Below are 23,509 nucleotides of genomic sequence, written 5' to 3'. Positions count from 1 at the left end.
TCTGATGTAAGGGGAAATTGTGATGGTCCCTGATGTAAGGGGGACTATAATGGGGCTCTGATGTAAGGGGGGACTGTTATGGGACCCTGATGTAAGGGGGGACTGTGATGGGGCCCTGATGTAAAGGGGAATATAATGGGGCTCTGATGTAAGGCGGGACTGTGATGGGACCCTGATGTAGGGGGGACTATAATGGGGCTCTGATGTAAGGGGGGACTGTGATGGGACCCTGATGTAAAGGGGGACTGTGATGGGGCCCTGATGTAAGGGGGAATATGATTGGGCCCTGATGTAAGGGGGAACTGTGATGGGGCCCTGATGTAAGGGGGAACTGTGATGGGGCCCTGATGTAAGGGGGGAACTGTGATGGGGCCCTGATGTAAGGGGGGAACTGTGATGGGACCCTGATGTAAGGGGGAACTGTGATGGGGCCCTGATGTAAGGGGGAACTGTGATAGGGCCCTGATTAAAGTGGGGAATATGATGGGGCCCTGATGTAGGGGGTGAATTTGATGGGGCCCTGATGTAAGGGGTGAATATGATGGGGCCTTAATGTAAGGGGGGAATATGATGGGGCCCTGATGTAAGGGGGGATATGATGGGGCCTTGATGTAAGGGGGAATATGATGGGGCCCTGATGTAGGGGGTGAATATGATGGGGCCTTAATGTAAGGGGGAATATGATGGGGCCTGATGTAAGGGGTGAATATGATGGGGCCCTGATGTAAGGGGGGAATATGATGGGGCCCTGATGTAAGGGGGGGATATGATGGCGCCCTGATGTAGGGGATGAATATGATGGGGCCCTGATGTAAGGGGGAATATGATGGGGCCCTGATGTAAGGGAGGAATATGATGGGGCCCTGATGTAAGGGGTGAATATGATGGGGCCCTGATGTAAGGGGGAATATGATGGGGCCCTGATGTAAGGGGGAATATGATGGGGCCCTGATGTAAGGGAGGAATATGATGGGGCCCTGATGTAAGGGGTGAATATTATGGGGCCCTGATGTAAGGGGGGATATGATGGGGCCCTGATGTAAGGGAGGAATATGATGGGGCCCTGATGTAAGGGGTGAATATGATGGGGCCCTGATGTAGGGGGTGAATATGATGGGGCCCTGATGTAAGGGGGGAATATGATGGGGCCATGATGTAGGGGTGAATATGATGGGGCTCTGATGTAAGGGGGGAAAATGATATGGCCTTGATGTAAGGGGGGAATATGATGGAGCTCTGATGTAGGGGGTGAATATGATGGGGCCCTGATGTAAGGGGGGGGGGGTATGATGGCGCCCTGATGTAGGGGATGAATATGATGGGGCCCTGATGTAAGGGGGAATATGATGGGGCCCTGATGTAAGGGAGGAATATGATGGGGCCCTGATGTAAGGGGGGAATATGATGGGACCCTGATGTAGGGGGTGAATATGATGGGGCCCTGATGTAGGGGGTGAATATGATGGGGCCCTGATGTAAGGGTGGAATATGATGGGGCCCTGACATAAGGGGGGGAATATGATGGGGCCATGATGTAGGGGTGAATATAATGGGGCCTTGATGTAGGGGGTGAAAATGATGGGACCATGATGTAAGGGGTGAATATGATGGGGCCTTAATGTAAGGGGGAATATGATGGGGCCCTGATGTAGGGGGTGAATATGATGGGGCCCTGGTGTAAGGGGAGAATATGATGGGGCCATGATGTAAGGGGGGAATATGGTGGGGCCCTGATGTAAGGGGGGAATATGATGGGGCCCTGATGTAAGGGGTGAATATGATGGGGCCCTGATGTAAGGGGTGAATATGATGGGGCCCTGATGTAAGGGGGAATATGATGGGGCCCTGATGTAAGGGGGAATATGATGGGGACCTGATGTAAGGGGGAATATGATGGGACCCTGATGTAAGGGGGGGATATGATGGGACTCTGATGTAAGGAGGGAATATGATAGGACCCTGATGTAAGGGGGAAATATGATGGGGCCCTGATGTAGGGGGTGATAATGATAGGGCCCTGAGGTAAGGGAGGAATATGATGGGGCCCTGATGTAAGGGAGGAATATGATGGGGCCCTGATGTAAGGGGGGAATATGATGGGGCCCTGATGTAAGGGGGGAATATGATGGGGCCCTGATGTAAGGGGGGGGGGTATGATGGGGCCCTGATGTAAGAGGTGAATATGATGGGACCCTGATGTAGGGGGTGAATATGATGGGGCCCTGATGTAAGGGGGAATATGATGAGACCCTGATGTAAGGGGGGGATATGATGGGGCCCTGATGTAAGGAGGGAATATGATGGGGACCTGATGTAGGGGGTGAATATGATGGGGCCCTGATGTAAGGCAGAATATGATGGGACCCTGATGTAAGGGGGGAATATGATGGGGCCCCGATGCAAGGGGGGAATATGATGGGGCCCTGATGTAAGGGGGGGAATATGATGGGCCCTGATGTAAGGAGGGGAATATGATGGGCCCTGATGTAAGGGGGGGAATATGATGGGCCCTGATGTAAGGGGGGGAATATGATGGGCCCGGATGTAAGGGGGGCCCTATTGGGGGGTTTGGTTTTTTTTTTGGTCCCTGAATATATGTAAAATATACTGTGTGGCCCTCATACTGAAAAGTGTGGAGCTCCCGGAAATAAACTCTGTCTGGGGCACAGAGAGTTAAAGGGAAAGTGTGGTTTATTTTCGGTGAGCGCACATCGCATATCTTTATTTCTGTATTTATTGGCTGAGTAGAAAAGCGGCAGTACAATCACATCACTGAATATAAAAAAAAAAAACAGAACTGTGTAGACAGAACTCGGCACGTTTGCTGGTTTTTGTTCCCTTTACCTGAAAGTCACCTGTGATGGAAGTTTCACATTTTCATGGTTCTTGCTGTTCCATATTTCATATGCAGTCTTGTAGATTCTCCCTCTGTCTGTATAGCAGGTGTGATCCTCCATTCTGAACACCTGTTGAGATAAAATGAAAGTCAGAGACGGCATGGTTGTCAGACAGACGGAGAGGAGCGGTAAACACAATCACCGAACGACTGCTGAGCAGAAAGCATATATGTGAGACGTACTTTATTCTAACATCGGGGACTCCCCTCCCCCTCCCGTCAGAATACAGCGTTGTCAGCGCAGCAGTCATTGGCTGCAGTGGGTGATCGAATGCTGTTTTTTCAGCAGGACTGAAGCTGGTTTAACAATTGGCTTCTGATGAACAGAGAGGGCTACACATGTACTGAAATCTGGTTGGTTCCTGCTGAATTTGGATACGTGTATACTGAGCTATAACGAGATTCCTATATCTCTATATTTCTATATCTCTTTCCTCTATGGCCGCTGCTGCAAAATACCCGATGGTTCTGGGTATAGTGGAGGACATGACCTTCTCCCATGATGCAATGCTTGGGCCTAGTGACCAATCACTAGGCCTGAGCAGTGCCACGTGGAAGAAGGTGTGACATCAATTCTCCCTAACTTTGGGTATCTTGGTGGCAGCTGTGATGGAGGAAGCAGACTCTAGAGCACCCTGGTGTGCCATTTTGGGGCGTCAGGGGTGCCACGCCGTGTCTGGTATTTTTGCAAAGTTACATGCACTTTCATGGTGTGGGCTGGCTGGCCACCAGCACCGTTGAAACACATGACGATAATCCAGGGCAGGCAGCATTCGGAAGGAGGTCCAAGTCTGTTTAGACCTGCTGTGTCTCCTGCCCACTGCTATGCTGCCACCACCATAGGTGGGACTCTCTGGGGAAAAGAGGGATGGGGGAGGGGGGATTCTGATGTGAAAAGGGGGACGGGGAAAAGAAGAGGTAACAGAGGGCTCTGATAAGGTAAAAGGGGGCTTTGAAAGTGGAGGGAGGTGCTGAGGACTCTGATTTGGAGAAGGAGGGGTTCAGATGTGACGGGGGGGGGACCCCATTTTAGACTGAGGTGCCTCAAGATTTTGCATACCTTCAAAGGATGCCATGACTGAAAATGAGTTGAGAATTTACTTTAAAGTAGACGGACAAGTAGACACTGTCTCTTAAAACATGAACACCAATCTGATTATTCACATTTACCACATTCACCGGGTGAAAGTAAATACACAGAGATTACCATCAGTAATAGACGGTTGAAAGAGATCAGTAGATCCAGATATAACGCTAGCTGAAATTGTATGCAAATATTGACTTTCTCTATAGAAGTCAAGCTTAGTCCTGCTCCTCCTGATTGGTCGTCACTGCAAAGTACGGGTATGGAGGTGGGAGGGGCCAGACTCGCCCTTTGCAGAAACTTGACTTGCTCTATTTGTTTCCACAGGAGAAGATGAGGAGTTCACACTGAAGCTGATAAACCGACCGATATTGGTACTCCGCGGGGACCTGGGCTTTGTCTGCTACCACAAAACCTCCAACACGCTGGACGCCAACCGGTCAAGTTATGATGTCTTCCAGATCATTTTTAACAACGGAGCGTACCAAATCAAAGGTAAGCCCCCAACCCCTCACATCACCTGTCAACTATTGTCCTTCTGACCTCAGGCTTCGCACTCTCCATCCTGGCACTCAGATGGGCACTGGGGAAGCCTGACAGTGAGCAGACTGAGAGCTGAATGATGGGTGGTCAGGTGACCGCTCAGCTCTCAGTCTTCGAGTCGGCATGGGGCAGTTGCAACAGGAGGGATGAGTATGTTTGATTTTATATTAACCCCAAACCTCTCCTTTAATACTCACCTTTCCCAGGCTGCTGCTTTTAGCACTAAACCAATGGCAAAGAATCTTCTGCATCTGACAGTTTGGGTGTGTCCAATGCCGACTCTCCTGTTGAGGTGTGTGGTTCCATCCTTCACCCCCTATGTTATTACTGTGTCCTCTACTGAAATAAGGGGTCAGAGGTGGGGGCAAGAGAGCTTAGAGCAGCACCAGACTTTCAATAGACCCAGAAGTGTCAAATGCTTAGAGGGAGAGTAGACTTTCAATAGACCTGGAAGTGTCAGATGTTCAAAGGAGGACCAGGCTTTTGACAGATCTGGAATCTGGATGCTCAAAAGGAGGATCAGGGTTTTGATAGACCCAGAAAGTTGGATGCTCAGAGGAGGAGCAAGCTTTTGGTAGGCCTGGAGATGTTGGAGGATCAAAGGGGGACCAGACTTTTGGTTAACCTGGAGATGTTGGATGCCCAAAGGAGACCAGGCCTTCGATAGACTTGGAGGTGTCAGATGCTCAGAGAGGACCAGGCTTTTGATAGACCTGGAATCTTAATGTTCAAAGGAGACAAGGCCCTTGATAGACCTGGAGGTGTCAGATGCACTAGGAAAGACTGAGCCTTTGATAGACCCAAAGTGTCAGATGCTCAGAGGGATCCAGGCTTTTGATGGACCTGGAAGTGTTGGATTCTCAGAGGATGACTAGGCTTTTGATAGACCTGGAACTGCCTGATGCTCAGAGGGGGCCAGGCTTTTGATAGACCTGGAAGTGTCAGATGGTCTAGGGAGGACCAGACTTTTGATGGACCCAGAAGAGTTGGATGCTCAAAGCGGAATCAGGCCTTTGATAGACCTGGAAGTGCTTGATGCTCAGAGGAGGACCAGGCTTTTGATGGACCTGGAAATGTTGGATGTTCTGGGGAGGACCAGGCTTTTGATAGACCTGGAAGTGTTGAATGCTCTGTGGAGGACCAGGCTTTTAATAGACCTTAAAGTGTTGAATGCTCTGGGGAGGACCAGGCTTTTGATAAACCTGGAAGTGTTGGATGCTCTGCTTTTGTTAGACCTGAAATTGGTGGGTGCTGGAGATTCTTCAGGCAGTGGTAGTTCTGCAGTAGATCAATATCATGGGCAACAGAGACTGGTGTTCATTTACAGCCAATGCCATTATTTTGTAAGCAGCAGGGCCACTTTAAGAGCAACACGCAGCCCACATAGCCCCTGTGGACATTTCTCCTCTGAGCCGTAATCTTGAACATCTTTTTGTTTCTGTTACAGGTCAGGGTGGAAAGTTTTGGTACACTTCCAGCAACGGCACAGTCTGCACGGATGGCGACATGTCTGAAGACTTCTTCTTCGAGTTCCGAGAGTACAACCGCGTGGCCATCAAGGGCAAAAACGGCAAATATCTACGCGGAGACCAGGCAGGCACGCTGAAGGCCGATGCAGAATCAGCAAATGCCGCTACCCTATGGGAATACTGACTGACCTTCCCAATACAGCTTAGCTATAGAGGACATTAGATGATTTGCTTGGAGGGCAAGGGGTCACTGGAGGACAGAGGTCTCCCCCAAAAACCTTCATTGTGGAGATTGGAAGAGCCAACAAGTCAGAGGCTTCATAGCTCTGTGTACAGCTCGGGAAGGGGCAATTCACTATGGACTCAATGACCCTTTACAAACATTGCCCCACTAGGATCATGGGAAATGCATGTCACTGTCATGATATTACCATTTTATTAGCCTAGTTAAAGAGATTTACAATTAGATTTTGTACACCTAAGAAGGCGCTGTCCGCGGAGGCCACGTCACATATAGAAAGAACAGACATTAGCTAGGACAACTATGGCGGCCTCCACTCCATTAAACCGTCCACACAGTGGCCACAAACGCAGCTTTGTCAGGAGGGACACAATATCCACACACGGTCAGACCAGCTGTTCTGCCTTTATGCCGTAAATCGGATGGAGAATTTTTTTTTTTACATATAATTTATAAGGAGGTGCTGAATTCCCAAAATCATTAAAACTGATGACAAGTCAACGGAAAGTTCATTAGTTGCCCTTTGTTTGGCCTGTGGATGGGTCTGAGGGTGATTTGTGCGTCTTATCTGGACGTGGGGATCTATGGGTTTTGAAGACTTAATAGGGGAAGTCATGGAATTTTTAAGTGTAAATTCAGGAAAATATTAAAAAAACACCCCATTAGATAATATGTATTAATTTAAAAAATAAACAATTTAAAATACTGTTAGTACAACGGCCTGAAATCTTTCTTTGTATAACCCTGCTACCCCCCCCCCACAATCCCTGGAATCCCCTGCAGGAGGAGAGACTGTACACTGGAGGGCCTCAATCTCACTTGTGAATGCGGCTCTTTGTGATAATCTGTGGGAGACCCGGCTTTGTACCCCAGGGGAGCCCTTGAAATATTGTTCATGTCTTGGGGAACCCCTACTATAAATTTGTATACAAATCGTGGTACATTGGCCTTCAATTGGAGGTTACTGAGAGACAGTCTTCTTATGCTGATGATCTTTGGAAATGATGCCCTGAAGGCCCATTACACAGGTGGTCTGCGGAGTGCCCCCCCCCCCCAATACATGGGGGATAGTGGGAAGAATGCCCCTCACATTGGTGGTCAGTGGGAAGAATGTTCCTTACATTGGTGGCCAGTGGGAAGAATGCCCCTTACATTGGTGGTCAGTGGTAAGAATGCTCCTTATATTGGTGGTCAGTGGGAACAATGCTCCTTATATTGGTGATCAGTGGGAAGAATTTCCCTTACATTGGAGGTCAGTGGGAAGAATGTTCCTTACATTGGTGGTCAGTGGGAAGAATGTTCCTTACATTGGTGGTCAGTGGGAAGAATGTTCCTTACATTGGTGGTCAGTGGGAAGAATGTTCCTTACATTGGTGGTCAGTGGGAAGAATGTTCCTTACATTGGTGGTCAGTGGGAAGAATGCTCCTTACATTGGTGGTCAGTGGGAAGAATGTCCCCTACATTGGTGGTCAGTGGGAAGAATGCTCCTTACAATGAAGGTCAGTGGGAAGAATGTTCCTTACATTGGAGGTCAGTGGGAAGAATGTTTCTTACATTGGAGGTCAGTGGGAAGAATGTTCCTTACATTGGAGGTCAGTGGGAAGAATGTTCCTTATATTGATGGTCAGTGGGAAGAATGCTCCTTACAATGGTGGTCAGTGAGAAGAATGCCCTCTATACAGAAAACTAGTATGATCATTGGTGTAAATGGTTACTTACCTGAGAAAAAAAGAGAAGCCTCACTGGTTCCATACCGCTGACACTATCAAGTGTCAAAAGGTTTAGGAGCGTGTCTATGGAAATGTTTGACCATTCTTCCAGAAGCACATTTGTGAGGTCACGCACTGATGTTGGACAAGAAGTCCTGGCTCGCAGTCTCCGCTCTAATTCATCCCAAAGGTTTTCTATCGGGTTGAGGTCAGCCCAGTGCAGCCCAGTCAAGTTCCTCCACCCCAAACTCGCTCATCCATGTCTTTATGGACCTTGCTTTGTGCACTGGTGTACAGTCATGTTGGAACAGGAAGGGGCCATCCCCAAACTGTTCCCACAAAGTTGGGAGCATGAAATTGTGCAAAATGTCTTAGTACGCTAACGCCTTAAAGTGGAGTTCCACCCAAATCCACTCCGCTTATTCGTCTCCTCCCTCCGGTGCCACATTTGGCACCTCTCGGGGGGGAGGGAGGAACTGGGACCTGTTTTTGACAGGCCCCCTTCCCCACTTTCAGAGACAGCACCGCCTCACAGAAGTTCTGCCCCCCTCCTCCTTAACCTGCCACTGGGCCAATTAGAAAGCGCAGCGTGCTTCGCACATGCGCAGTAGGGAACCGGATGTGAAACCGAAGGGCTTCACTGCCGGGCTCCCTTACCGGCAATGGCAGCGGCTGCACCCGACAGCACATCCAAAGATTGGCTGGGGTGCCGGCATTGTGTGCTCCCTGGACAGGTAAGTGTCCATATATTAAAAGTCAGCAGCTGCAGTATTTGTAGCTGTTGACTTTAGAAAAAAAAAATTTGGCGGAACTCCGCTTTAACTACAGAAAAATGGGTGTATACGCCCGGGGTGGCGGGATGGCTTCCTGATCACCTGACCGCTATGATTGGCTGTTGCAGTGGTCATGTGATTGGGAACTCACCCCGCCATCTCCTAATCATTATTATACAGGATTTATATGGTGCTAACAGTTTGCGCTGCGCTTTACAACATGGGGGGCAGACAGTACACTTACAATACAATTCAATACAGGAGGAATCAGAGGGCCCTGATCCTAAGAGCTTACAATCATAACGAGACATGGAGAGCTGCTGATGACAGCATAGTCACCACCGCGCTCTCGACACAACACAATTTTTCATTGGGGGGGGAGGGGGGGCGGACCTACGCTTTAAGAGTTCCCTTCACTGGAACTAGGGGGCCAAGCCCAACCCCTTAAAAACAACCCCACACCATAATCCCCCCTCCACCAAATGATTTGGACCAGTGCACAAAGCAAAGTCCATAAAGACATGATTGAGTTTGGGGTGGAGGAACTTGACTGGACTGCACCTGAGTCCTGACCTCAATAGAACACCTTTGGGATGAATTCGAGCAGAGACTGTGAGCCAGGCCTTCTCGTCCAACATCAATAGCTGACCTCACAAATGTGCTTTTGGAAGAATGGTTAAACCTTCCCATAGACACACTCCTAAAAATTGCGGACGGCCTTCCCAGAAGAGTTGAAGCTGTTATAGCTGCAAAGAGTGGGCCAACTCAATATTGAACCCTACGGACTAAGACTGGAATGCCATTAAAGTTCATGTGCCTGTAAAGGCAGGCGTCCCAATACTTTTGACAATATAGTGTACGTAAAACAATATACACTGCTATTAAAATACAAATATAATTTGTATAAATGTACAATTTTATTCTCAAAATATTAAAAGTACAACCCATTGGTGTCACGCTTGGCCTATTTACAGTTCCGCAATGCACTGACATTAGGAAGTGCTTGTTTCGCAGTATAACGTTGGCTTTCCCACCCTCCTCTGAGAATATATACATCCTTTGCTGTAGTCACATCAGAAGACTTCAAGATGACAGTAGCGGGGGTGGGGGGTGTTTTAACAGTTATGTCACGACGCGTTTTGTGGGCTCCAAATATCCCAACTCCTCAGGCTCTGTGAGTCTCAGGGAGTTTTCCTGTAATGTAAAAGAACATACTGTATACCATTCTATACCATTCTCTTTCTATTGCCCCACAAGTTATTGATTTTTAGGGAGGACCCCAGGGTAAGGCAAGGAAGACACATATACTGCAAGACGGTTTATTGGTGAAAGTTTGTGAGATGCAGCTATATAGGAAGTAGGAGGAAGGAGGGAGGAAGTGGGGCCTGCCTATGTAATGAGGAAGTACGGCCGCCCCCTTGTAAGTTTAAATATAACTACAGGAACAAAGTTTGTGATAAGATTACATTGTAATCAAGACACCGGATTCTCTTTAACATTTACATGGCCCAGTCTTCCCATGGTTGCTCCAAGTCGTCCTCTAGGCCTGCACACACGAGGAGCCATGAAGTAGCCGTCAGTCACCTTGGACATCTGTCCGTCTGTGGTTGGCGGGAGTCCAGGCAGCACAGCACAGTATAGCTGAGCATTCCCTCCGCCGGCAGTGACAATCTTCCCTCTGGGAATAATTCTCGATTGTCATTCACAGCCTGGCCTGTATTTGTTTGCCTGTAGCAGTCAATGAATGAACTTTTCCAACCTCGGCGGCTGTGGAAGAAGCCAAGTTCCAGCCTCGCTCCGACACCAGACAACAACTTGGCGTGGGACGGGAGCGGGGAAGAGCGGGAGGCTGGGATCTGGGAAGTCTCTCCATGTGAATCACACCGAGCTTGGGCTCAGGGAAAGCAAAGGCTTGCAGATTCCACCAATAGCGGGGTCGCGTGGCTTTATAGATGGAACAAAGCTTTCACTGCACATTCACCGCATTCAGCTCTTGGCCAAATTAGGTAAAAAAAAAAAACAACATCGGGAGATATAGATGTCTGACCGTCCATCTCTTCAGATAGAGGTCTGCATGTCTATGACACAACGAGGGATGAGCTCCCGGTTCGGTCCGGGGTGAGCTTTGCTTGTTGGGGGGGGGGGTGTTCTTCTAATCGCTGGACTTTTAGCTTGTTCGATCGGCAGCCAATGTCACATACAGTATATTGGAGTCTATCGTACATGACAGCTTCCTTATTCTGCTGTCAGTAGTTGTGAACCTCTTGCTGCCCGTGTAACACATATGTGGCGGCAAAAAGGGTCGGCCTGAACACCCACACAACGCACATTTGCGTCACTGGGCAGCCAAAGTTTCTGTACTGGGAGCTCGCTCTCTGAGAAAGACAGCTCTTGGTCCCTGCTAATGATCAGTAGCCAGAGGGACCATCTCTCCATCAGGTGACCACCACGACAGCCAATCACAGTAGTCACATGATTGGCTGATCCTCCCCCCCCCCCGCATTCAGATCTTTATAAAGGGGCACCTCCATTAGCATCCAGACCCTCATCAAGAAATACTGCCTAGCAGGTATTTTAGGGGGAACCCCATGCTTTTTTTTTTTTTGTAGGGTCCCCCATTAACATCTATACCAGTCCTTCAACAAGGATAAGGGCCAAGTATGTATTTTTAGGGGGAATACCACACTATTTTTTGCGTGGGGTCCCCCATTACCATCCATACCGGGCCCTCATCAAGGAAAACTGCCTGGCAGGTATTTTAGGGGGGACCCCATGATTTTTTTTGTAGGGTCCCCAATTAACATCTATACCAGTCCTTCATCAAGGATAAAGGCCAGGTATCCATTTTTAGGGGGAATCCCCCACTCCTTTGTGTGGGGTCCCCCTTTGGCATCCATACCGGACCCTCATCAAGGAAAACTGCTCGGCAAGTATTTTAGGGGGGAACCTCATGCTTTATTTTTGTAGGGTCCCCAATTAACATCTATACCAGTCCTTGCTCAAGGATAAAGGCCAGGTATCTATTTTTAGGGGGAATCCCCCACTCCTTTGCGTGGGGTCCCCCATTACCATCCATACCAGACCCTCATCAAGGAAAAACAGCCTGGTGGTAATTTAGGGGGAGCCCAATGCTTTTCTTTTTCAATAGGGTCCCTAATTAACATCTAGACCATTACTTTGTCAAGGATAAGGGCCAGGTATTTATTTTTAGGGGGAATCTCCCACTCTTTTATGCGTGGGGTCCCCCATTATCATCCATACCAGACCCTCATCAAGGAAAAAGGAAAAACAGCCTGGCGGTATTTTAGGGGGAGCCCAATGCTTTTTTTTTTTGTAAAATATATATATATATATGTTAGTCCCCCATTAACATTTATACCAGTCCGTCATCAAGGATAAGGGCCAGGTATGTATTTTTATGGGGGATCTCCCACTCTTTGTGTGGGGTCCCCCATTACCATCTATACCGAGCCCTCATCAAAAATAAGGTATTTTTTAGGGGCAATCCCATGCTGTAGTTACTTTTGTGTGGGGGTCCCCCATTATCTTCTATAATGGGCCCTCAGTCACTTTCTATAGAAAACAGAAGTAGGCGGCTGGGAACAGTCATTTACCGGCAATTGTTTTTCCTTTGCAACCGCCACTTGCTGTAGTAGATTGCAGTGCCAGGACACAGTCACCTAGTGCCCAGTAGTCCTGCCAGCTTGTAGGCAGGCACCCTCCATGCAGCACCCCCCCAACTCGCAAGATACCACAGCTGCCCCTCCTGCCCACCCATTGTCCCAGCCCTGGTAGGTTGTATACATCATACAGATGCACCAATTTAATGGCGGGGTCGGGGCATCCCCGAGGCATGTTATGTAAAGGAATTTTGCATTTTTATTGTTGCCCTTAAAACATAACTAAAATCTCTGCTCCTGCCAAACGAAATGTTTCTGACAATTTTTGTTGATTACCCCCCCACCACCACCTGTTTCACAATTCTTTTCCTTATTAGCCTAGAAATTTGTCATAAGTGTTTTTTTTTTAACATTCAACTTAAATGGAGCCTGTATTTGGCCCTGAGCTTTACTCATGTTCTGTGAATCCGCCTCAAAACGAACCCGCGTACGTTCGTCTCACACCCAGAGACAACAAAAATCCTTTGACTTTCCTGTGCGGTCCCCCTACAGAAGCCTCATTCCCCTGCAGCGGGATATCAGCGGGGTGACGACGCACGTTCGTTCTCCGGTTGCTTCTACAAGAAAGCCGTGAAAACCGTCGCGGTGTGGCTGGTAACAGAACAGGAAGGGGTTAACTCCGGCAGGAAGGAAGCCAATTGGCACTACATCTTGCTGAGAAGTGCACATTAAAATACTATTTATAAAAGGTGGAAGTGATCCCATCTAAAAACACAAAGAAATATACAGAATATATCCCTGGACACAGAACATATGACTGCGACTTAGCGCCAAATATTCCTCTGAGCGCCGCGCACAATAGACGCACTCTTAGGTCCTCGCCCCTCTTATAAAGATTCGGGAGAGTTTGGGTGAAAACGTTGCGTGTAGGGCAGCCTGTTCAGTTCAATGGGCTGCCTTATGCATGAGAAATGCAGAAAAGAAAACAGAAGTCCCCAGCCAACCCTTTTCTAAAAATCACGCTGCGCTGCTGCGGCACCATGCACTTTTGCACATGAAAATAGGCGCCTTAGCAGATGCATCGGCACCGGTGCATGTCTGCTAAAGGGCAACGCGTTCCTCTGCATTGGGAAAGTGTGCGCTTTTTTAGACACGTTCCTAAAACGTAAAGGCGTGAGCCTGGCCTAAAGCGTACAATTCACTTCCTATGGCGGTGTTACCAATTCACACTATCGTGACCCTTTTACCTGCTAGGAATGAAAGAATGGCGCCCTCAGCTCTGTCCTATGGGCCAATCCCTGATCACATGGTCTGTACACCCGTTGTGCCCATTATGAGGGGTTCCGACCATCCCTGTGCTGAGTTCCCGGGTCTGTACACCTGTTGTGCCCATTATGAGGGGTTCCCACCATCCCTGTGCTGAGTCCCCGGGTCTGTACACCCGCTGTGCCCATTATGAGGGGTTCCCACCATCCCTGTGCTGAGTTCCTGGGTCTGAGCGCCTGCTGTGCCCATTATGAGGGGTTCCGACCATCCCTGTGCTGAGTTCCCGGGTCTGTACACCTGTTGTGCCCATTATGAGGGGTTCTCACCATCCCTGTGCTGAGTTCCCGGGTCTGTACACCTGTTGTGCCCATTATGAAGGGTTCCCACCATCCCTGTGCTGAGTTCCCAGGTCTGTACACCCGCTGTGCCCACTATGTGAGGTTCCCACCATCCCTGTGCTGAGTTCCCAGGTCTATGTGCTTGCTGTGCCCATTATGAGAGGTTCCCACCATCCCTGTGCTGAGTTCCCAGGACGATTGTCCGAGATCTCATAGAAGGATATAGGGGCTGACTCAGCCTGCCAGGCTCCATATATAACGGGAACAGCACTTTTGGGGGGGGAACAGTTCCTTTAGCAGAGACCTGCCCACTATAGATGCCATGCTAGTTGCAGGTTGGAGAGGTTACCGCAGAGGTGCGTCCTGACCCTGAACTAGCATGGCTCCCGGGTGCCCCTTAAAGTCTGCTGTAGGGCCCCCCCTGTGTGATTCGCTCCCTGTACTGTCACCCAGGGGTTAATATTTCCTGTGGAGTCAGAGCAGTGGCGTTGCACAATCAGTGGTGATGAAGCAAGCTGCTCTCTCTCTGTCCCTTCGCCCTCATTTCTCTTTTTTTTTTTTTTTTGCACAATGGCCGGGAGGGGGAGGGTCATTGCTGATGGTGGACCCGAGCTCGCCGTTACCATATGTGGGGAGATTATCGCCCGCAGCCTCGGCCCTCCCACAGCAAACAATCCTTCCTAAATTGGAAGTCCTTGAATGGCCGCTGCGATACTTTGTAGCAGAAATTGTTTTTTTTTTTTTTCCTTTTTCCTCTTTTTGGCTTCTGTGTTGCAATCTCTGTGAGCGAAGTGAAGTTACACCCCCTCCCCCCCACATCAGTGTTGGGGAATGTGGCCCCTTTACTGCCCACTCTACAGTCCTATTCACTGCGGGGTTCCCACATCACCCCCCCATGACCTTTGACCTGGCAGCTCACACACAAAGTTCATCAATTATTTTTATCCCCTCCCTTGGTGATTGGGGGGCGAATACAGCGATCGCTGACGATCATCACCGTAGCTATCGCTGTACGAGGGTGACGGGGCGACTCCGCTGAGCAATCCGGGATTCTATCCAATCACAAGAATACAAATCGCAATGAGTGACGGCGTTTTCCCCGAAGGCCCCAAATTCTTTCTGCGAAACAATATCCGTATTCTCCAAAACAAATCCAATTATTGTCCCTTTGTTTTTTCTGACTCCTTGTAATGGTCTTGACGAGCTCCTGAACCTCTCCTATTCCCCCCTCACCATTTCTTTAGAACAAGCAGTGTACATTAGTTGTGGTCATGTATACTGCTCTGGTGCACTACACATCCCATAATCTATAATCTACAGTCCCATAATCCATTGCCCAAAGTCCATACTACCCTTGCAGTGGAGATCCGCCCCCCTCACCAACACACTCCAAGGGTTGACGGCTTCTTCAGTCTTACACCTCGGGTCCCTCCAGGGGTACAACCAGTCCTGCGATACGCCTGGTCGGGTTCACACTCTGGCCCCCTCCAGGTACAATGCAGGGCTTTAAGGAGAATGGCTCTCAGGGCTTGACAAATCCCAGGCGCCAGGTCGTCATGGAGACTGGAAATTGCTTCCTGGCACCTGGGCTTTTGTCAGCCCATTCACTGCTGCAGGGATGTAAAATTTGTATTGCCTGATGCCCGGCACGTGTAGTTCCAGGCGCCGGGCAGATCGTTTTTTTTGTACATTTACTAATCAGGTGGAAGCATTTGGGCGGCTCCACTGCCGCCCATTTGCTTCCACCCCCAGTGGGTAAAGTGCCCCCTCCCCCCCCCCATGCACGCCCCCTGCTATGTATCCCTAGCTCCGCTTGCCCATCTGTGGGCCCAGGACCAGCATAGCGGTTGCCGCAGGGTAGAGGGGAGGGAGGAGACACAGGTCTGTTCTCCTCCCCTTCTTGTTGCTGACCTGGAAGTGACGTGCATGACATCACTTCCGGGTCCCCGTTGGCCATTTCCCCACCCATCAAGGCCCGGAAATAATTTTTTTTATGTCCCCTATGTCAGTGATGGTGAACCTCGGCACCCCAGATGCTTTGGAACTACATTTCCCATGATGCTCAACTACACTCTGCAGTGTAGTTGAGCATCATGGGAAATGTAGTTCCAAAACATCTGGGGGCCGAGGTTCACCATCACTGCCCCTATGTGATTAAAAAAAAAAAAGTTAAAAAAAAAAGTTTTTTATTTAATTGTAAAAAATTTAAGTTACACCCAAGCACAAAAAATGCCCTCTCCCCCATAAAAAAAAAAAAGTGAGGCCCCCCCCACATATACGCACGTAGAAAATGCATGCGTTGGGGTGCCCAAGTATGAAAACGTTGATTGCGATACGCGTTACGTATCGCCGAACAGAATGAGAGCGATATTTCTAGCACCAGACCCCCCCCCCCCTCCCAACACTAAACTGATTACCTATAGAGGGCTTTTAAAGCGTCACCTATAGAAAATATAGGGTTGCTGAAGTTTGTTACCATTTCACAAGCACACACACATTTAAGGTTTGACATGTTGGGTATCTATTTACTCGGTGCAACTTCATTTTTTATAATTTACTGAAAAATTGGGTCATTTATTGTGTTTTTGTGCTTCCTAAAATGAACTTTAATGTTTCTTTTTTTTTTAAAGTTTGCGTTTCCTAGACCTTTGCGGTAATATCGTGTGACACCCCTTGAAATTAGCTAGCGAGAAAGCGGTCTCATTCAGCAGCATTGTAAGTTAATGAGACAGCAGCCCGATTTTTAAAATGAAATAAAAGCTGGATCTTAGATTCAAAGCAAAATTTGTTAAAAGCTCTGGTGTATCTGTACATTTAGGTTCACTTAAAGCGAAACCTAAAACGTCGTATACGATGCAGTCGGTCACTGGCGATAACATGGCAGTGTTGTTTGATTTTCCAAGTCCCCCTTATTAGCTGTTGATCCTGCCAGTAGATTTGTTGTTTCCCCACTCCCTGTAGCGGGGTGGCAACTTTTGTTCTGCAGTCAGATCTCAGGGCAGCGTTGTCACCTTGTGGACGGGGGAGCGGGGGATTCTTAGACAGATATGCAGTTTTAAAATGGACTTCAAATAAAAAAAACAGTTTTCCTTTGGGAAGTAAATGGGGTTCGATGGTTGGTCTCGATCCCCATAAATGTCACTTTTGCTGGACAGCTTGGTCCGGTAACGGAAGAAGACGATTTCCTCGGATTTCCACCACAACCCAAAAACATATTCAGTTAGGTATGTTTATTCTATGTAATGGTTGTATGATGGTGGTTGGCAGATCAGATGTACAGATATGTATGGCGCCCCATCAGGCCCGGGCCGTGCCAATTCTGCCAGCTGTGGTGACATCAGAGGTCATGTGACACTGGCTACCCCCCACCCCCTCAGCAGATGCTTCAGACTTCCTGGCCTTAACAACCATCACAAAGCGTGAAATAGCAGAGAGGTCAGAGGGTCTCCTTATGGCGGAATGTGATCACCAGACTTCCACCAGACCATCCAGGAAAGCAAACATCAGACACAGAAATAGTCACGGTACACACGGAGGAACAATTGTTGATGGGATTTGCAGCAACAACAACAAAGTATCCAAAACTTTTCTTTTAGTTGTGTACAGAGCAGAGAAGGGCTAAACCTCGGTGTCCCATTGGGGAGATTTCATGTCACTTCCTGTCTCATGGCTAAAACAGGAAGAGAGAGGAAATCCCTCCAAAGTGAGGAGAGATCTCCTGATAGTTGTCACTGCGGTAGATGTTTAACCCTCTGTTACCATTCTGGTGACAACTCAAAATTTGGATTTTCCATCCCAGTAACAGTGGTCACCAGGACAAATAGAGAGCCCCCCCCCACCTACACAACGTACCACCAACCAGCCCCCCGCCTGCAGACCGGGCCGCGAATCAACCCTCCCGCCAACAGACTGGGCCACCACCCAGCCCCCCCGCCTGCAGACCATTCTGCCACCCAGCCCCCCGCCTGCAGACCATACTGCCACCCAGCTCCCCGCCTGCAGACCATACCGCCACCCAGCCCCCTGCATGCAGACCATGCAATGCCCCAGCCCCCCTGCCTGCAGCCTGGGCCACCACCCAGCCCCCCCCCCCCCCTGCAGAAAGGGCCACGACCCAGACCCCCCCCCAGCCCCCCACCTGCAGACAGTGCAACAACCCAGCCCCCTGCATGCAGACCATGCAATGCCCCAGCCCCCCTGTCTGCAGCCTGGGCCACCACCCAGCCCCCCCGCCTGCAGAAAGGGCCACGACCCAGACCCCCCCCAGCCCCCTGCCTGCAGACCATGCAACCACCCAGCCCCCTGCCTGCAGACCGTGCAATCACCCAGCCCCCTGCCTGCAGACCGTGCAACCAACCCACCCCCCGCCTGCAGACCGTGCAACCAACCCACCCCCCGCCTGCAGACCGTGCAACCAACCCACCCCCCCGCCTGCAGACTGTGCAACCAATCAGCCCCCTGCCTGCAGACATTGCCACCACCCAGTCCCCCGCCCACCTTGCCTACATGCCTGTAGACTATGACATAGACCAGCTTCTTGCCTGTTGGTTGGGCCACTGATCTGGCACATGCAAGCTCTTCAAAAAGCCAGCAAACATAATTGCATTATTGGCGCCTAGCGGAGAGCTCTCCTCTGCAAACCCTGCACACAGCAAGCCAGCCCCCTGCCAGCCTTATTTCAACTTTCACCAAATTTTAGTGATCACACCAACCAAACTGATCTGGGGACATATGGAATAAAGGCTGTCTATGTGTCCATTTTTCGGTTACTCTCTACAGGTCTTCATAGTTCAGCCTGATTCTGGGGGGGGGGGGTCTTATTCTGGAACTTGTGGTGCCTGGGGACACAGACGGCCTGGCCTACATTCTTGCTGCTCACTCTGCAGATGTGGTTTGTTTTCTCCTGCTTTACATTAAACAAGCAGGAAGCAGCATTGCATAGACATCCACCATCCGCTCTTCCTTATAAGGACATTTCTAGACCTGCCAATATCGGGTGGGGGGGGGGGGCCTGACGGGTCGGGTGACCCCCGAGGACAAACAGCCGGACAATGGGCTCGGCAGGGGAGCTCACACTCGTTTACACAGCAAATGCTGGGACCCCCAGATGTATCTGCATGGAGTGCGTTTGTGTGATGTTCTGCTTGTGCTGGAGGATTTCCTCCTCTCACAGCAACAAGCCAGTACTAGGCAGGAAACACTGGGAGCATGCTGATCTCTATGGAAAGATCTCTGGGTGCTCCTACGACCTTCACTGGCAAGGAACCAACAAGGGGCGAAGCTCAGAACCCCCCGAAACACACTGCCTGCTTTTTATTGGCTCCAGAGTTTGAGTCACTTTGTAAATACAGATTAATTAATGTAGGATGACTGGACTGGCTGGGACATGTAGTCCCCTCCCCATTATATGGGGTGTGAGGAGCCGCCGATACACGTGCAGAATTGTTCATTAAAGGTGAACTCCGGGGCTGATATAAAAGATACAAATCATAGCAGCTCTGTAAGTATTGATACATTATTACAAGCAGTGGCGTCGCTAGGGGGTGGCTTTTGGGGCTATAGCCCCGAATATGGGGCCCATAGCCACAAGTCTCTGCAGGGGTCCCCAAGGGGAGGGGAGGCTCTCTGGGGACCCTGATGTAAGGGGGCGATCTGGGGACCCTGATTTAAGGGGGGGCTCTCTGGGGACCCTAATGTAAGGGGGGCCCTCTGGGGACCCTGATGTAAGGGGGAGGCTCTCTGGGCACCCTAATGTAAAGGGGGCTCTCTGGGGACCCTGATGCAAGGGGAAGGCTCTCTGGGGACCCCGATGTAAGGACGAGGCTCTCTGGGGATATATATACACACACACATATATGTATGCCCGCCCAAGCGTATGACTTTCTTTACTATGCTGCTATGGGCTCTAGCCCCAGATCTGTTTGTAGACCTAGCAACGCCCCTGATTACAAGCATTGTTAAATACAAGCAGTTCAAGTCCCCGAATGTGACCTGGTATCAGTCCCCGTACAGCAGAACATGGGTGAGAGGGGAGGAAGCAGTACAAGGAGCTAATCAGTTCATGTGCTGACAAGAAGCACGCTGATAGGAGGAGAGATCAGAGTGACCGAGAGATGACCTCACCACTGCGCCGCTTCTACTTTCACTGTCCAGTCACAGGCTGGGGTGACCTGGGCTCAGAGGAAGTGGGATGAATGTTGCTGGGCCAGCACACTGAGGACATCATCCAGTGGTACTGCAGGGGAAATCTCTGGATTGAACGGGATATTGCAGCAAAAGCTGGTTTTGTGTTCATGGACTCTTCGGTTATATCTTCTGATTTGCTGGCATACGACTTTAAGGTGAACTTTTGCTTTGTCCATTCACTTTCACAGCCCCCCGTTCCCATCAGACAGACTCTGCCTTCCTTGACTGCAGTGTAGAATTGGTATGCAATGCCAAGGGGGTATTTCCAGGGACACGGCTGGTCATCTGATGACAACGTCTGTTGTTCTTAAAGCGGAACTTTTTCATCTTTCCTTCTATTAAATCTTCTGCCCTTGTTGTTGTTTTAACTTTGGATAATAAAACATTTTTTTTCTGCTAGTAAATACCTTATACAGCTCACTTCCTGTTTCTTGTCTGGGGAGTAAGTCATAAGAGGGCCAATGAGAGCTGCAGAGCTGGAGGTGCGCCTCTGTGTAAATCCAGGAAATGACCAGGCAGCAGCTTCAGCTGCCCACAGTTAAAATGGCTGCAGCGGGACTCAGTGGAGGGAGATTTCTGCAGCATATTTGGCAAGTACAGAATCCCAGTATATATCAAATAATATGCAAAGTGGTTGGAGGGAAGCTTCAGAGTGAAAAAGATGTTTTTATTACAAATTATGTAGAGCAGACTGCAAGTTACCAATTGCAACATTTTATCTCAGAGAAAATCTTCTAAAGGTTTCAGTGACAACCATCGAAGAGGGCGGTTTCCTCATTTTGGAGAGAACTTCTCACTTCTGTTTGTGTCACCAGGACAGGAAGTAAGGGTAAACCTTAGCAATGGGACACAGATGGAAAAAAAAAACAAAAAAAAAATACAAATGTTTAATCCTCCTCTAATCTATAAATACATACGTTTTGAGATACACTTTAACTTGCCTACTGGGCACTTTCACCTCCTTCCTGCCCAGCGCTATCGCACTTCGAATGACAATTGCGCAGTCATGCTACACTGTGCCAATATGACAATTTTTTTCACACAAATAGAGCTTTCTTTTGGTGGTATTTACTCACTACTGGGGTTTTTTATTTTTTGCTAAATAAACGAAAAAAGAAATTTTTGCAAAAAAACAAAAACAAAACTTTTTTCATAGTTTGTTATAAAATTTTGCAAACAGCTAATTTTTATCTTCACTGATGGGCACGGATGCGGCTGCACTGATGGGCATGGATGAGGCTGCACTGATGAGGCTGCACTAATGGGACTGCACTGATGGGCACAGATGAGGCTGCACTGATGGGCACGGATGAGGCTGCACTGATGGACACAGATGAGGCTGCACTAATGGGCACTGATGAGGCTGCACTGATGGGCACGGATGAGGCTGCACTGATGGGGCTGCACTGATGGGCACAGATGAGGCTGCACTTATGGGCACGGATGAGGCTGCACTGATGGGCACGGATGAGGCTGCACTGATGGGCACGGATGAGGCTGCACTGATGGACACAGATGAGGCTGCACTAATGGGCACTGATGAGGCTGCACTGATGGGCACGGATGAGGCTGCACTGATGGGGCTGCACTGATGGGCACGGATGAGGCTGCACTGATGGGGCTGCACTGATGGGCACGGATGAGGCTGCACTAATGGGCACAGATGAGGCTGCACTGATGAGGCTGCACTGATGGGCACGGATGAGGCTGCACTGATGAGGCTGCAATGATGGGCACGGATGAGGCTGCACTGATGGGCACGGATGAGGCTGCATTGATGAGGCTGCACTGATGGGCACGGATGAGGCTGCACTGATGGGCACGGATGAGGCTGCATTGATGAGGCTGCACTAATGGGCACGGATGAGGCTGCACTGATGGGGCTGCACTAATGGGCACGGATGAGGCTGCACTGATGAAGCTGCACTGATGGGGCTGCACTAATGGGCACGGATGAGGCTGCACTGATGAAGCTGCACTGATGGGGCTGCACTAATGGGCACGGGTGAGGCTGCACTGATGGGGCTGCACTAATGGGCACGGATGAGGCTGCACTAATGGGCACGGATGAGGCAGCACTGATGGGCACGGATGAGGCAGCACTGATAGGTGACACTAGTGGGCACTGATGGGGGCACTGATTGGCAGCACTGGTGGGCACACCCTGATTATCAGTGTAGATGTCCCTTTCACACAAGCCAGATATCGGCTCTCCTCTCCTCGCACTGACAGCGTAAGGAAAGGAATGCCGATAACCGGCTTCTGTTTACATCGTGATTAGCTGTCATTGGACACAGCTGATCACGTGATAAAGGCGCGCTGTGATTGGCCCTTTACCCCAATCTGTGATCAGCTGTTTCCTAAGGACACAGGAATCGCAGAGCTCGCCGCAGCAGGTGCGATCACGGGAGGACATCATATGACGCCCTCGCAGAACCGGACGACCATGCTGTGGCCGTTATTCGGCTATAGAGCGGTCGACAAATGGGTAAATACTTCCTTCCCTTCAGTCCTGTACAGTTGTACTCCTCTTCCTCTGCTGGACTGAAATGGCCTCCTCTGATTTCGTTGCACACTGTGAGCTTACCTTATTTTCACCCAGTGACATCACCAGACTCCTGTGCTTCTTTATGCACTGAAGGAAGATCATGGCTGGTGGGAGGGGTCAGCGGGGGGGTGTACATAACTTCCTGAAAACATTTCAGCCCCCGGCCTCCACTACTCCTCAGTCCTGAGGCAAGTAGTGGGCGGACTCCTGGGAGGAGTTATGCAAATATCAAAATGCCTTGATGGGTGGGTATCAGTCTGGAGGAGTGGACGCTCCTGGGCAGGCTGTATTTGCAAAGGCAACGCCCACATGTGATGCGGGAGCCTCCATGACTGAAAGAACTGGGAATCCAATCAATGAAATGGGTGGGGCCAGGGACAGTTGGGCTGGGGAGCAAAGTGCTAGATGATGGCGGGTGTCCTCCAGCCAGGAAATAAGGTGGGGCTCTATCTGACTTGCTGCAGCTTCTAATGCACATGGTGAGAAGCTCACAGTGTGCGGTGAAATCAGAGGAAACCATTTCAGTCCAGGAGAGGAGCCGGTACAACTGTGCAAGACTGAAGGGGAGGCCGGAGGTCAGATAGAAGACTGAAGGGGGGCCGGGGGTCAGATAGAAGACTGAAGGGGGTCCCGGGGGGTCAGATAGAAGACTGAAGGGGGGCCGGGGGTCAGATAAAAGACTGAAGGGGGTCCGGGGGTCAGACAAAAGACTGAAGGGGGGGGCTGGGGGTCAGACAGAAGACTGAAGAGGAGGCCGGGGGGTCAGATAGAAGACTGAAGGGGGTCCCGGGGGGTCAGATAGAAGACTGAAGGGGGTCCCGGGGGGTCAGATAGA

At 49.8% G+C, this 23,509-nt stretch overlaps 2 protein-coding genes across 3 annotated transcripts in view; one reads left to right on the top strand and one right to left on the bottom strand.

Moving 5' to 3' along the window:
* Nucleotides 1-6,941, top strand: part of FSCN2 (fascin actin-bundling protein 2, retinal) — a 70,420-nt gene extending 63,479 nt beyond the window's left edge. The window contains exons 4-5 of the mRNA XM_073606862.1: nt 4,308-4,475; nt 5,971-6,941. Coding sequence (XP_073462963.1) covers nt 4,308-4,475; nt 5,971-6,176 — 374 coding nt within the window. The 3' untranslated portion in view covers nt 6,177-6,941. The remainder of the gene's footprint in view (nt 1-4,307; nt 4,476-5,970) is intronic.
* The window catches only part of FAAP100 (FA core complex associated protein 100), a 168,886-nt gene that overhangs the window by 54,205 nt on the left and 91,172 nt on the right, over nt 1-23,509 (bottom strand). For both annotated transcript variants that reach the window (XM_073606859.1, XM_073606860.1), the window contains exon 10: nt 2,845-2,966. In XM_073606859.1, the coding sequence (XP_073462960.1) occupies nt 2,845-2,966 (122 nt within the window). The remainder of the gene's footprint in view (nt 1-2,844; nt 2,967-23,509) is intronic.

The sequence above is a fragment of the Aquarana catesbeiana genome, linkage group LG12 (assembly GCF_042186555.1).
Source record: "Aquarana catesbeiana isolate 2022-GZ linkage group LG12, ASM4218655v1, whole genome shotgun sequence".
Lineage (NCBI taxonomy): Eukaryota > Metazoa > Chordata > Amphibia > Anura > Ranidae > Aquarana > Aquarana catesbeiana.
The sequence above is the reverse complement of the archived record's forward strand: the minus strand, read 5'-3'. Positions and strand labels throughout refer to the sequence as shown.